This window comes from Onychostruthus taczanowskii, unplaced genomic scaffold (assembly GCF_017590055.1).
Source record: "Onychostruthus taczanowskii isolate IOZ18803 unplaced genomic scaffold, ASM1759005v1 scaffold19, whole genome shotgun sequence".
Lineage (NCBI taxonomy): Eukaryota > Metazoa > Chordata > Aves > Passeriformes > Passeridae > Onychostruthus > Onychostruthus taczanowskii.
This window is the reverse complement of record NW_024499128.1, coordinates 7,398,328-7,413,805: the sequence shown is the minus strand read 5'-3', so window position 1 is coordinate 7,413,805 and position 15,478 is coordinate 7,398,328. Positions and strand designations below refer to the sequence as shown.

At 38.1% G+C, this 15,478-nt stretch overlaps 1 protein-coding gene across 3 annotated transcripts in view; it reads right to left on the bottom strand.

Moving 5' to 3' along the window:
- The window catches only part of LOC121334459 (transformation/transcription domain associated protein), a 76,658-nt gene that overhangs the window by 22,902 nt on the left and 38,278 nt on the right, over positions 1–15,478 (bottom strand). For all 3 annotated transcript variants that reach the window (XM_041401632.1, XM_041401634.1, XM_041401633.1), the window contains 15 exons: positions 14,403–14,549; positions 13,019–13,221; positions 12,222–12,343; positions 11,076–11,289; positions 10,094–10,273; positions 9,622–9,768; positions 8,884–9,003; positions 8,305–8,592; positions 7,611–7,748; positions 7,120–7,232; positions 6,474–6,609; positions 3,949–4,140; positions 1,901–2,096; positions 1,017–1,282; positions 177–277 (listed from right to left, as the gene is read on the bottom strand). In XM_041401632.1, the coding sequence (XP_041257566.1) occupies positions 177–277; positions 1,017–1,282; positions 1,901–2,096; positions 3,949–4,140; positions 6,474–6,609; positions 7,120–7,232; positions 7,611–7,748; positions 8,305–8,592; positions 8,884–9,003; positions 9,622–9,768; positions 10,094–10,273; positions 11,076–11,289; positions 12,222–12,343; positions 13,019–13,221; positions 14,403–14,549 (2,563 nt within the window). The remainder of the gene's footprint in view (positions 1–176; positions 278–1,016; positions 1,283–1,900; positions 2,097–3,948; positions 4,141–6,473; positions 6,610–7,119; positions 7,233–7,610; positions 7,749–8,304; positions 8,593–8,883; positions 9,004–9,621; positions 9,769–10,093; positions 10,274–11,075; positions 11,290–12,221; positions 12,344–13,018; positions 13,222–14,402; positions 14,550–15,478) is intronic.

Here is a 15,478-nt window from a genome sequence, read left to right as displayed (position 1 = left end):
ATCTCCAAACTGCAAAGGAACTCTCACAGATACTTTTACTTTCTTACACAGGAGTGAGAAATTTTAGGCTGGTATAAAGATATGGAATGGCTTTTCTGCTCAAATATTGTGTTGAATACTTCAGCTGCATTTTTTTTCAGATGTGTGCTAGTGCCTCTTGCAGCCAGCATACTCACTTGTTAATCTGTGCCAAGAACATTCCCTTTAAAGCATAAAACTCTGCAGTCATCTCCTTGGTGAAGTACTTCAGATTGGTTGATTCAATAACTTCAAGACCCTGTTAAATAAGCCTTAGTGAGAAAAGTCTTTTAAAAGGGAAGGCTTTGTTAAATGAAAGTGCCATAAAACAACAGTCAAAATATTCTCTTGAAATTTAAATAGCATGATTTTCAAGTATTTAATTTTGATTTTAAAAAATACTGACTGACAATTTTAAGTTTCCACTGGCCTATGCAAATCAAATACTACAGACAGCATTTAGCAGGTTATCTTCCCACCTTGTTTATGTTATAATTATACTTATGTTATATTACAAGGTTCATTTGCTCATCAACCACATGCCAGTGGGTTTTGCCTGAAATCACACTTTTTCCTTTTCAACACGTACAATTTTACTTCAGTTTGACAGCATCCACCACTCATGAGTCAGACACTCCGTGTTGTTTTATCCCACTACAAATAATGCCATTTTCAAAGTCCTTCCATTTATCCATCTTGTAAGATTTCAAAAAACCTACTCCCACTTTACTTCTGGGTCAGCTGCTTTTTACTATATCCAGCTGATTTTTCATATATTGAATACATATTTTAATATATTCACAATATCCAGTTCACAGAGGACATTAACTGCTTTGGACTGACAGCATGACTCAAAACAACACTCCCTGCAGGGTATAACACGGCCAAGGTGACTCAGCCCCTGTTCTGGATGCAAGCAGCTTGTTTAGATCAATGCATCCGATGGCTCCTGTAACCCCACGAGTCCCAACAAAGCTTCAGGAACAAAGCTGCCCTACCTGCATGCACTCATTTTTGCCCATGACTCCAGCCAGCTGCAGGTAGCACTTGACCTGCTGCCGGATCTTCTGGAAGCAGTCCACGATGGGCACGGTGGGGATGGTGTGGATGCGGCTCAGGATGTCCAGGGCCACGTTGACCAGCCCTTGCTTCCGCGCGATCTTCCCGTACTGGATGATGGCCGAGGCCGAGGCGTGAACGCCCAGCATGGCGTTGTTGGAGCTGGGGTCGTGCTGGGAGCTGTTCTCATATGCAGTCACAATGGCTGCAAAGGCAAGGTGAAGTGTTTGCCATTGGGAATGGCGTTACACAGAGAGCAGCACCTTACACAGCAACATACATGTCTTAAGATAGTCAAAGATTTCAATGGAAATTGAATAAAAACTAAAACTCGCCAAAATCAAGCCACCAAGAACTTATCTGTTTGTGGCATTCATATTCTCTGAAAAATCCCTTTGCCCGGGATTTTTCTCCTGGGAAGCTGAGAAGCCTCAGAGAAAAAGGAAAACAATCCTCATCTCATTTGCTTCTCCTGTGTTGTGCTCGTGTGTGGAATGTGTTTGGAGATTGTTTCATTGGTTTCTGGTATGAGTTATTTTGACTCATTGGCCAATCAGTGCCAAGCTGTGTCGGGACTCTGGAGAGAGTCACGAGTTTTCATTATTATCTTTTTAGCATTCTGTAAGTATCCTTTCTATATTCTTTAGTATAGTATAGTATAGTATTCTTTAATATAATATAGCATCATAAAATAATAAATTAACCTTCTGAGAACATGGAGTCAGATTCACCAGTCCTCCCTGCCACAGGGATCCCTACAAATACAATATGTGTTGTCTGGAAAATTCTATGATGAATGCATGCTAGACCAGGCAAGACTTACCCTGGTAATGATGCTGTCTCCACATGAAAATGCTGCTCCAGTGGGATAAATCATCTGACACGATAGGCAACCTGTTCCTCCAAGTCTTGACAACAGTCTTCATATCATGTAAGCTGTTGTTCCTCCCCAGATTAGTTGGTTGCAATCCCGCGTTTATTTGGGCTGCTTCCTGAAGTTCAATTATTTGCTGTGCTGCCTAGAAAACATAAATATAAATAAGGAACAAACAGAAGATGGCAGCAGTCTTGAACCCACTAAAGGCAGCAGACAGTTTGTTAAAACTTCAACCACCTGAAGAAAAGGCCCACAAACTTTAATGGAATTTAATTACCTGTAGTACAATAAAGCCAGTGTAGTATTCTCTAAGCTACCACTTGGAAGATAACAGTTGTATTCACTGTTAATCAACCATATGAGATAACTATTTGAGAAAAAAAAAGGCAGTCCAAATTTATAGAGTGAAATCTCTTGAAACAAAATAAATTAAAGTAATATTTTCCTACAATCATCTCTGTATCAGCTCTCACAATAGCTTAACCTTCATCCTACACCCATTCATCACATAAATTTAATTTTCTCATGGGTATTTAATCACATACTATCTGATATTTTAAAAAAAGTAATTACTGCAGTGCAAATTCTAGGCTGCATTTGTACCTCTGTCAGTCACTGACTAATTTATCATTCCTTCATGAAGGATATATACATATTAGATTGTTTTAAAAGCTTGTTTTAATTGATATCTGAAAGCACTTAAATACTTTATTTAGCAATATTAATCTTCCTGCTGCAGATGCTGCCATTCTTGAGTGGGTGAGGGGGGCCAATATGAAATACGGGTGAAATCTTAGCAGGAAGGAATTACATTAATTGAGAAGCCATCTAATGGTATTGTGTGAGCTCACAAATTGTACCTATTTACTTGATAACTTCTTCTGAATACGGACAAAACTTCCATATTCATTGACTTTATCTGACACATCAATTTAAATTATAAAAATTTTAAGGTATGAGCTGCTGTGTGTGCTCTTCCCACAGGAACAATCATTTTATAGAGGTCCCTTCTTATACCATGTAGATTGGTTATGAACACACACCCAGAGTGAAACCACCGATCTTAGACAGGATCACAGAGGCCTCTGTATCAAAGAGAACTCAAAGCAAAGTCCTCTGCACTGACACAGGCAGGGCTCAGTGTCAGATCTCTGAGTAATGGCCCATCAAGAAATGAAAACTGAGATATCCCACAATTTCTCCCCTGGAGATGAAAGGTTTCCTCCACAGGAACAAGGGCTTTGTCAGGCATATATTTATAGGGTATCTAAACAGGTACAAAACCTAAATGTCAAAGAATGGAATGTTTTGCCTAAATCCCACACTGCCAAGCCCAGCACAATCCTGCCGCAGCCCCACTTCCACACTGGTTCCACACAGAACAAAGCAGATAAGGTTCATTTTCAAGAATCTTCTGAAAGTAACTCTAGGCCAAATCAGATTTTTTAAAGATGGATTTAGGCCTCTACTTCTGTTGGCTTATACTTGTCAATAAAACATCTACTCTCCAAAATTCTTCTCTTACAGTTGCAACATTAATTATATACATTATTAAATCCAAGAGAAAACAACAGGGTGTTGATATTTTATACATTTCAAAAGGAAAGAGAAATCTATTTTTGTTATGGTAAAATTTGTGTGAAAGTTTCAAAGGACACAACCATTAATTTTTCACCTTCTAATACATGTTATGTCATTTCATGTAATAGTTAAACTACATATTCCATATAATCACAATTGTGCCAGGTGCTTCCCAAAAATATTCCTGGAGATCTGAAGAAAGGTGGGTTTAATCACTAACAAGCTCTTCCTGATAAGCAACAAGTACTTTGAAAAAACAGAAACACACATTCTGCAACTTCGAACAAAGAAATACCATGATGCAAAAACTATCAGCACTATATATATATTATATACACTAAAATATTTCACACTTGCAGCTACTGAAAGTTCTGCTACTGGAGGACAACAGGAAAGAAGAGCTCTGTTGTTACCTGGAGCAGGGGGGTGTGGACGTGGGACACGACGTGGGGCAGGCGCCGCCACTCGCGGATGGCCAGGCTGCTCGCCATCTCCACCAGGCGCTCGATGAAGTTCAGCTGCTGCTCCTCGGGGTGGCAGATGGCCAGGTACCCCCTGTACATGTTCACCTTCCAGGCCATCTCCTTTGGACAACTCAGTTCCACCTGGTCGTGGAATAGGAAAAACATCCAGTTAAGATTGTTGTTACTCAAACAGTTAATTTTTTTTAAGCCTTCTTAAACAAACAGCTTTGATGTTTTAAAAATAATCTCATTTTTTAAGAACATCAGATTGAAGTATTAAAATTTATGTCACTAGAGGAGTTTCAGTTCTCCCAAAGTTACTGGCAAGGGCAGGCTAGCACACAAATTGCCAATTCAGCACAAGAGTAGAAGTGCCCATGCCCAAGCTGCTGCTGGGGTATTTTTACTCTGACAACTGTAATGCATCTCAAAGAGCTGAGCCAGCCCAAAGCAGCCCTGCCAGAGGAGCAGGAAGCTCACAGCAAACAATTCACCCTGCACAAAGCCAGAAGATTATTCCCAGCAGATAACACACACCATGTCTGAAATGCTTCAGGGGCTCCAGAACACGTAATGGCAACTTCCCACATAAAAGCATCCTGTGCCTACCTGTCCCCCATCATGCAGCATTGTACTCCCTGTCTGCTCTAGGGCATTGCTAAGTTTATGAAAATAAACAGCTGATATTTTTTCAAGTAATCACAACCAACTTCTCATTTATGTTAAAGTAATTCCTGAGCACAGGTGCAAAGACAGGTCACAGTGCTAAAATAATTTATAAAATAATTTTAAACCACTTCCTCAGAATTCTGGAACGGTAGAAATATGGCAACTAAACCAAGAAAAGCACTTGAATTGTGCAGCACCTAAATTCTGTGAGCACTTTGCAACAAACTGAACCAGTGCTCACCAGCTGACGCTGCAGGCCTTTAATCTACATCTTTCTCACCTCTTTTTCCTCCACTTTACAACAAGCCCTTTATGGTTTGATGTGCAACAGAGAAATCCCCCTGGATTATCCTCCTGCTGACAAACTGTATAGTGACCATTACAATTGTTATTCCTGTTATCCTCAACTGACTTTTACGCCTGAGCCAGCAAAGAGAAAGTGCCAGGTAGCATCCTTACACTTACACTGTGAAAATAATCTCCTTCTTTATTATGTTATCTACTGGATCATTAAACACAATGGCAGTGTGAGCAAATGGAAATGAGTCTTGGGTCCTATCAAAGGCTACTTGCTGTTTTAATAGCTCAACTTTAATGGGTAGATTATTAAAAATCTTTCACAAAGATTTACAAAAACTGATAGTTATTTGCCATAGTCTCTGGCCTCTCTTGTGAATCAACCATGGAACTTGACAAAAAACAGCCACATTAAAGAATATCAATAAAATTGCAGTAGTGAGGTACAGCAGCATAGAATCAATTATTCTTTCAGATCCCAATATTTATGCAAACATGTGCTGACACTTTTACAAGAACCTGAGTAGAGTCACAAAGGCTCCATTTATGGCTTCAGCAGCATCTTCTCCTCAGTCATAAAATAAATGTCTCATTACTGAAAATACCTCATTTAATACAACTGCAGCTACAGCATATCAGCACTTACTCAGGGTTGTCACTTCCACTCAACTTGCAATTGTCCAAAACCAGAAGCTGTCAGATATGATCTATTTCACTCTCTTCAAGCCCAAGGCTTATAATATACTGTACAGTATAGTTCTTATTTTAGGATTTAAAGGTTTCTCAAGTATTTCTATACTTAGCCTCTGAAGTTGCATACTTAAATAGGACACAGAATACTAAGTGATATAAGAACAAAAGAAATTAATTAAAATGTAAATAGCACCCATAAGACAGTTTTTGTTGCATGTGCAGTGTGCTGCTCAGACATTTGGCTTCACATTGCATTTTAAATACGTACTTCACCCTTTTATTGCAAATTCTGGCATCTTTAGCAGAGTAATTCCAGTATTGTCCCTTTATACAACAGTGCAAGAAATATCTGCAAGCTCCTTTCCACCTGTGATTTAATGCTGTATTCTCACCTCTTAGATTTCAGTTTTACATCTGGTTAATATTTCTATATTAATTCATCACAGATGAACAACTCTACCTACCATGAAGAGAGAATACATTTCCTTAAAATTAAAACAAAACAGAAAAAACAAACCAAAGAAAAACCTAATCAAAACACACAATAAACCCCATGTTTTACATCATCTTTATATTAATGACACCAAATACAACACTTAAAAAAAATTCCAGACAATCTAGTGGCAGCTCCAACAGAAGTCTACAACTGGCCCCAAGAAGCTCAAGATGTCCATGCAGCCTGGCAGTTTACAGCAGCCTCAAGAGCAAAAACCACCAGCTTATTCTCATGGGATGGTTCTTAAAGCAGTTGGGATGAAGATACCCAAGGCAGGATGAGGAGAAACTAAACATGAGCACAAAAAGCCCTCACTCACCTGCACCAGAGCCTCCTTCATAGCAATCCAGTTGGAGACCCTCCACGCACACTTCAGCACTAGGTAAGGATTTATGTGACCTTTGGACTGGCCATATTCTGTCAAAGGCTCCCACTGGTTCAACTCTTTTGAGCAACTAAGAAAACCAAATGCAGTGTCAATTCTGTTACAGAAAATAACCCCAAAACTTCAATAAAAGTGACATTAAATGTTTGTGTATCAGAATATTATCCACATATTTGTTTGTCTACAAACAGCTTTGCAAGCATTGCAGAAGTTTTATTCAGATGGGAAGACTTTTTTTTATTTACTTATTATCAGTTATAATACAGAAATCTGTGAACAGGGAAGAGCTGCATTTTGTGTCTCCCAGAACAACCATTTTAAATAGGAAAAACAAATTTTAGCTCCAGTCTGTTTCCACCAATAGCAAATTACATTTTTACAGCAATTCAGGCATATCACTTCTGAGGCTCTGTTAAGGGAATACAAAATAGCTTTTTTTACTCCCTCAGGTTTTCCCTGTATCTGAGCTAAGTCCTGAAGTAAGTTTATTCTCATAACTAATGCTTTAAACCAAGAGCAGGGTATTTTGCTTCTATTGCAGGGTGAAAAGTCTTGTTCCACGTCAGCTTCCAAGTCTTACCGAATCCAGTGGTCTTCCCAGAGCTGGTACTCAGGGAAGATGGAAGGGGAAGCGTTGCTCCTTTCGTGCTCTTTTTTAGCCTTCTCCATTGCTTTTTCATAAGTTTCTTGTGCCTAAAGAAAATTCAACCATTCCAGGTTTCCATCTGCTATGTGCACAATAACTCAATACTCTATTTTTAAGAACAAGTGATAAGAAAACCTTCATAGACTTAAAAAAAAAAGTCAAGTGTGTTAAATTCATTTCTGAATATAGCTATTATTTGACAGCTTGACAAATGTCATGAAAATCTGATGGGTGTGCACAAAAATTTCACCTTACCTCAGTATTAAAAGGCCTCAAACTACTACTGTAGACAGCAGAGAAGCCATTGCTCTTTCCATTTGAGGAGACTGAAGTTAATAATTAATATTCAGAGGTTTTTCCTGCTGACCAGAATATTCATCCTGACAGTAGAGCTACTCAGATAATTTCTAAAATCAAGACTGTACCTGTTCAAAAAAGCCGTGCTGTTCATAGGCAATGGCTGTTGCTGTCTCTGGGAATTTGCAGCGTTTCTGCCACAGCCCAGCCCACATATCCTCTTCTTGTAACAAAGAGTAGAGCTCAGCAAGGGAATCCAGGATTTCCTGCAAGGTTAAGAACACATATTTCTCCACAGTTAAGCTGTCTTTATAAATCACAGTAGGTAGCAAATGCCACATTGTACACTGAGGCAAGCTGAGAGAGACATGGAATAGAGAAGTGCTTATAAAACTCATGAAAACTCTCTTTAAAACTCTACAAGGCAAGGAATTAGTAACAACCATGTACTGAGAACAACACTGCATGACAAAAACATCCTAAGGCTTGTACACTGACTCTTGCCTGCCTTCCCTAACATAACAGATCAAATCATAAAACACAAAAATTTTTCAACAAGTCAATAATACAATAGGACAAGAGGAAACAGCTTCAAGTTGCACCAGGGGAGGTTTAGATTTGATATTATGAAACATGTCTTCAGTGAAAAGATTGTAAAGCACTGGAGCAGGCTGCCCAGGGTAATGCTAGAGTCACTGCCCTTGGAGGTATTTAAAATACATATAAAATGTGACACCTGGGGACATGGTTTAGTGGAGGACTTGTCAGTGTTAGGTTTTTCTCTTCATATTTCATGAGATATTTCAATAAATATAACACTACCTGTTGAGGAGGAGTTATGCTTTCCTGCTCATAAAATTCTGTTGTCTGTTTAGGCTTGATCTGCAGACTGAGTCCTTTTTCAAACGCTTGGTGTTCCAGCATGAGTGTAGAACGAAACCAGAGGTTGTGAGTTTTACCCAAGTATTTCAGGACACAAGGTCTGATGGGAATGGGAGGAACACACTGTGACATTGCTTCCACAAAGCAGTTCAGGGCACTTGGCTGGCAATCTCGCTGCACCTGATGGCTTCCACTGCACAAGAAAGGGCTTATTTCACCTGCTAGAGCCTAGAAGAAAAAACATAATATTAGCTGTGTATTCAGATTATTCAATTCGAGAAATAAGATTTAACATCTCTTCAGTACAGGGAACAACCCTTCAATAAGCACATTTCTCTTTGTAAAATGAAAGGCCCTATTTCTTTCAAAAGATGTATTGATACAGGTACACAGCATTCAACAGTCTGAGAATGGCAAATATTTCAAAGCCAGTAAACAAAGTCACCACACAAACACATCTTCCTGTAACAGCAGTCATTTACAAAGAGGAATCTGCAAATGGGAGAGAGAGGTTCTCACATGTTGCTGTCTGTCAGACAAGATCTTCCAAAGTCGTGAAAATAGCTGTATCCAAGTCTTCTCTGCCAAAGGTGTAGAAATATGACATAACTGAACAAAGGCACTCAGCAATGCTCCCGTCTGGAAACAGACAAATGTACAGAAATAGGAAAATACAATTAATCCTGTGGCAAAACAGTTCAGTCATACAGTTGTTTCAGTAGTAATACTAATGTCTTTTCAAGAAAAATTTAATCCTATTTTCATGTTGATCAAGACTCTGATTCATTACTGTAACCATCAAAAAAAAGAAGGAAAAAGGGCAGATGTTGATCATCTTGGTAATAAGAATAATGAGGTTAATTGGATAGAGCTGTTGCTAGTGTGGAGTTATTTAAACATAGCTTTCAGCTAAATTATTTTCTTAGCAATTATTTAATCATAAGATGCTGATATACATTTTTGATCCTATACCCTGTGTTTGTCATCACTAGTTTCTAAACTGAACTGTTAAAATATACTTATGGTGAAGAAGGATGATATTTAATTTTGTAGGAAAGGTATACAGTTATAACTAGCAACAAAGCGAAGGCTTACAAATTTTTTACCATAGGCAAATAAGAAACTACATATTGTAAGAGATGTCTACATAAGAAAACTCAGCTAAAAAATGAGAAGTGTGAGATAGAAAAAGGAAAAAAAAACCCACTTCAGATCAGTTAGAAGTTTTAGAATTAAAGTGGTTTGTCCTGCACCCACCTTCACTTCCCGAAGGGAGTCGAGGAATTTGTCGTGCCGGTTGGTCAGCATGTGCAGCTGGTTGCCAATGTCCTTCTCTGAAAGTTCCTTCGTTTTGGGAGTGCTGGTCTGATCTCCTGGAGCCAATTCAATGTCTATTTCAACATCCTACACAGAAATAAACAACACAGTACGTAAAAATAGACATCTTCTGTGTACTTTTGCTTATTTTCCACAATAGAAAACACCCTCCTGATCAATTTATTTCAGCCTCACTGTTTTGTTCTTCAGGCTCAGATCTGTAATTGCCTAGAGTGCTGAATGAATGAATGGGAGATCTGAGAGACCCACGCATGCTTAAACCACAGGAGACATGACCAATCTGCACACATCATCTCCATCACTCATTCTCCACAGCTATCTGGTGAGAAACTAGGAAGAGCTGAATTCCATCCAAAAGACTGCTTGCTGCACAGTATTTTCTGTCAGTTACCTCCTCTTTGGACTCGCTGTTCTCCCTCTCCCGAGGCTCTTGCTTGACGTGTGTGACCATGGCAAAGGCTGCCCTGTCGTGGCTGTCAGCAAGGTTGATGACATTGGTGATGGAGGGCAGCATGGCCCCCTGGCAGCTGGTGCCAATCGTGGTGTTCCTCTCACACACTGCCAACAGCAGCTACCATGTGGAGAAGTAACAAGAGTTTTTGAGCATGCACTTTACTGCAGAACTTCAAAGACAACATCACTAATTCTTAAAATATGTTTTAAGTTTAATATTTAAATATATTTAAGTTTAATACTTAAAAACAAGATAAAAGTTGCTATAGTAAGTTTAAGGCCTTTTTATCATCTTTATTAATAGAATCTCCTAGACCTAAAGGCTAGGAGATTCTATAAATTTTATACTTTTTAACACATGTATTAAGTGCCCTCAATCTGCTAATAAATACAGACTTTGTTATCCTAAAACGGATGTTCACGGTCACTTTAAATTCATGCTTTAATATGCAAATTAAAGCATAAAATAGAAGGTTTTGTCCCATTTTATTTTAAATAACCCAGGCAAAGATGCAATTTCATTTCAAAGTAATCCCACCTAACAGCTGTCATACTGTTAGGAAACATTCCAGCTTTAACAGTTTTCTAGGAATCTTCTCCTATAACAATTCTTGGGGTTTTTTCCATAGTCATTATCAATTATAAGAGATTGTTTTCCTTAAGAAGTATTAACCTGGTCATTAAGCTTTTGGCAGAGAAAATAGATTATAAACATTTGTATTAAAGCCACTTCCCAAGCGTCAGCATTTCACTGTTTAGCCATTATATATATTTTTAAGCACCACAGGAGCTGAGGCAGCAGACTTGGTATTTTCAGCTTTGATACAGACAATACACTCTATTGCTTTTACACACAAAAAGTTAAAATAAGGACTAAAACACATTTCTAATTGCATTTCTGATACAAGTAGTTTCCCTACCTCGATGCACTGCTTTATCCAGAAGTGATTTCCCATGGCTTCCCAGTTTTGGGAACAGGTCACATAAAGCAAGCGCTCATAGACGCGACGTTTCATGGAATTGTCAAAGACCTCAAAGAATTTGGCTCGGATGAGTGGCTGGGCACAGCGCAAACCAGAGAGAAATGCTGGCTCCAGTTTAGCTGTAAGTTCACTCCCAGAAAGATTCTCATCCCTAAAATGAATCAAGATGAAGTAACAGAGCCATTAGAAAGAGAAGACTCCTAGGTTTTGCATAATGCAGTAAAATTCCCAAGAGATGACATTCTGTAAAAACTCACACGTGACGAACATCCAGGCATAGTTTTTGAGAGAAACAGCAAAGAAAATACAGCTGTTTGTTGTAAAACTGCCCAGAACTATCAGAAATACTCTTTCAGGACAAGATCTTATCATAATTGTGAAACACTGAGCTACATCTGTATGCTGTTTGAAATGACAAATGTCATTGATTGATAAAACTTTCTGAGCACTCTGTGCACACGAATGTTTTGCACAGTGAATCAGCAGAGTACAACAGCAAAGTGATTGCAAAATAATGTGAAGCAGCAGCACACCATTAAATACTTCACATTTGTTGATAAGGTGACTATTTTATTTATTTCATTGTGATTCAAATCTCCAAGTCCACCTAGCAAAAGTAACTCTCCTGAAAGTGTAATTTACAATTGAGTTTCAAGGAAAAATAATCTTTTCAAGGAAAAATAATCATTCATATCCTATGAATGTGAAAAGATAGATCTTAACTGTAACCACAGTGTTGAGAATACAGTCAGCTACAAGGATGCCTTGCTATCTTGGGAAAGAATGAAGTTGGGGTGGAGGTATTTTATCAGTGCCAAAAGTAAAAATCCTTACTAAGGAACTTCTGTTTTCAAATTGCATTCCATAAATATGCACTGTGGTCTCAGTAAAGGGAATTGACTAAGGAACTTCTGTTTTCAAATTGCATTCCATAAATATGCACTGTGCATATTTTTTGCATTTTAGGGAAAAAAAAAATCCCTTAATTCAGACCAAAGAGGATTGATGACATGTTATAAAGTTCATATATGGGACAAATTATGAACCAATAAGCTGCAATAAATGATTAATTGCTATAATTACCTATAGACGTAGTTAACAAGGTCTAAGAACTGAGCATTTAATTCAAGGTCTTCTGGAAAACGCTTTTCAATGTAAGTCATCATTTTCACCAGTAAAATGGACTTCTCCCGGAGAGTAGGTGTCTGTGGTAAAAGAACACATGATTAATTTTGTCAATTCATCTTAAAACATGCAGAGAACTAGCACATTCAAACTACAACTCAGCCACTCTTTACATGACTCTTTTGCTTCTAAAGTACTGCAAAAGAGCTTGGTAGGTTGTAGTTCTTAAAAGGAAAAATAACTCAAGCACTTATCCTTCTAATATGTGCTGGAGAATTTTAAAATTGTGACTAAAAATAAGTTTAACTTGTTCAGGGGCTAAAAAGCTCTGATGTATATTATAAAAAGTGTAGGTCCTTTTGTACAGCACTGGGTTGTAAAGAGCTCAACTGTTCACAAAAATATGGCAGATTGAAGAGGCCACAAAATGTTACAGAGTAACACAATTTATACCAGCATTAGTCATCTTCCTCCTGAAGAGTCTTTCTATCCAGGTTATTGTGAAATATATTTTAAAACTTCAAAGCACAAAACAGCATTTGAGATCAAACACCAAATATAAGCCTATAAAATGCCAAGTACCTATAGATGCAGCTATTTTCACAGGGAATGAAAATAGTCTAAACACCATCAAGGGCATCTAAACATATATAATAGATCATTACAAACCTCATTGTCAAAACTGATGAATTATATTGGCCAACCATAGTTATTTAGTGTTTGAGTGCAATAATGACTTCATCTACTCAATTTACCTGATTAGCTGCCATTGGGGAATTGTTCTTCACCCACTCCTCCACTATTTTTACCACAGCACGAAGAATTTTGGCATCAGTGGATTTTTCAATGAGAGATGTTAGAATGGCTTGTATAAAATTTTTCCTCATTTCCATGCTCATCACAGCCAGGCGAGTTTTTACAAGATCCAGACTCAGCATTACCAGTTCACTTGTACCTGCTGTGGATGCAAAAAAAAAGGGTTACAGTTGTGCATGCACCTATGAACCACCTAGGAAAAAAACTTTCCAGATAAGATGCTGTAATTTTAAAAATATCAGCATCATCTAATGCCTGGAAACATATCCCCAGAGCTAGTGTGTTCAGAGTTACTACTTTACATTCCTACACAACTAAGGCACAACCCAAGGCCAGCTTGGATGGGCCATCAGCAACTGTCTAGTGGAAGGTGCCCCTGCCCATGGCTAGGGGTTGGAATTAGATGATCTTTAAGACTCCTTCTATCCCAAATCATTCTATGATTCTGTGACTTCTTTCAGAACCAAATCCATTCAAAATCCTAAAGGCAAGCCTGTTTTTTCCTTCCTGCAGATGTTTAGTAGAAGGTATTACAGACCCCTAATGCTGAAAAACTGCAATTAACTCCGTGAAGGAAATTGTCTGTGATGCAGCTAATTCTCTAATTCGGTTCAGCTCATTTCCTGACTTGCTTATCTATGAAGTTTAAAAATTTTCCAATTGTTTCTCAGTGTTAACAGAATTTACAAGGTTCTCATTTACCTAATTAAAGTTTGGGCTGGGAATCTAACAGCAATAATTCTTTCAAAGTGTTTACTCCAGTAGCTTATTCATTAGTAAATTACAGGGCCCTTTACCAGCACTGAATTTTCTTCTACAAGAAGATCTGATTTTTTCTAATTCATTGGACAACAGACAGAATTATACTGACTGAAAGAGATGCTATTTTAAGAGTAATAGCAAAAGCATCAACTCCAACAAGTTAATTCAAACACATTTGCTCCAATATTATAAAATAGGAAGGAGTAAAATAAAAAGTGAAAGCACAGAGCAATCAAAAAAATTCAGCCCCTCTCCCCTCAATCCTCTAAAGTTTTGAAGAATTTCAGTAATTCTATTTATGCTGCAGCTCAACAAATGCTTCACTAACCCTGCACTGAAAAGGTTGGGCTAATACTGAAATTCATATATTAAGCAGGTAACTGGAAATCATAAGTGCATTTTTAGCTCTCAATACTTCAGTAGCACTACTCACTAAGGCTGAAGTATTTTTTAACAAGTTATAATGCACACAAACTGCAGAGTCATTTGAATCCCTGTAGGATGAAGATATTTAATACTTTCCAACACTTCTAATCATTACCAGACTGTACAAGGTAATACCTGTGTTTGCTTCTGCTGCTCCTGCTGTGGCCTGTGGGTTCAGGTGTTCCCTGACCATCTTCTGCAGGGACCTCATGAAAACTGAGATCAGCCTGTCAATGTAGCTGGGGTTGTTGCTGCATGCAGATTTCAGAATCATCAGAGTCCCTAGAGATAAAAACAAGGTTTCAGGAATTTAAACTTCTCTTGAGCATGACCTGAGTAAGGTAAAGATGCCATGAAAGAAGGATGGGACTACCCAGACTACCAACATTAGAAATCTGGAGAGATTTGGAGAAAAATTTCAGTCTCAACTTTAGTCCTTAGACTAAGTCTAAAAGGTTACTTTTGCACTAATCACAATATTTCAAAGTTTTGTACAGAAGTGTGTGATGAACAGCAAGAAGAAAAAGGGAGGACAGGAAGAAAGGGATTGAGAAGGAATACTTCCCCAAGACCTTAAAAAAATGTAACTACTCCTGATATTGCGTATTTATTTTAGCAGCAAAAAGTAGAAAAACTTTTAAATTAGCAGGTCTAGTAATTAACCCTACTAGTAGGGTTTAGTAATTAAGAAATCATAACTTGGATTTTCTAACCTAGAAATTTTTTGAAGTTTAATAAATCAGTTGCTGTAGATTGAAGAAGTTAACCCAAGTTGACTACTTAACCCTTAAAAACAAAAGCACACACATCGTGTAAAATTATACCTACTAAAAAAAACCTACTACAACTTTCTAATTCAGTGTACCTACACAGCATATCAGCAGAAGCACGCTCTGGTCATTGAATGGCTCCTGCCAAAGTTTTGATTTCTTTTTCTAATCAGATGGGCACAAAATCTGGCCCATAAAGCTCAGCCTCTGAGCCACAGAATTACTGCAAAATGCACGTCCTGACAGCTTGATTGTGGTGCTGCTTTTAAGGGAGCTCTGGACAAAATGTAAGAAACATCTTTCATGGTTAGTTTGATGTAAAGCACGTCCTGACATCTGACAAATAGGCAATTCCCAAGGTAAAATTACAGCCATCTACACAGCTCACAGAACAGAACAGTGAAGGACATTTGCCATTTAAATCAGCAGGTTTTCCAACAT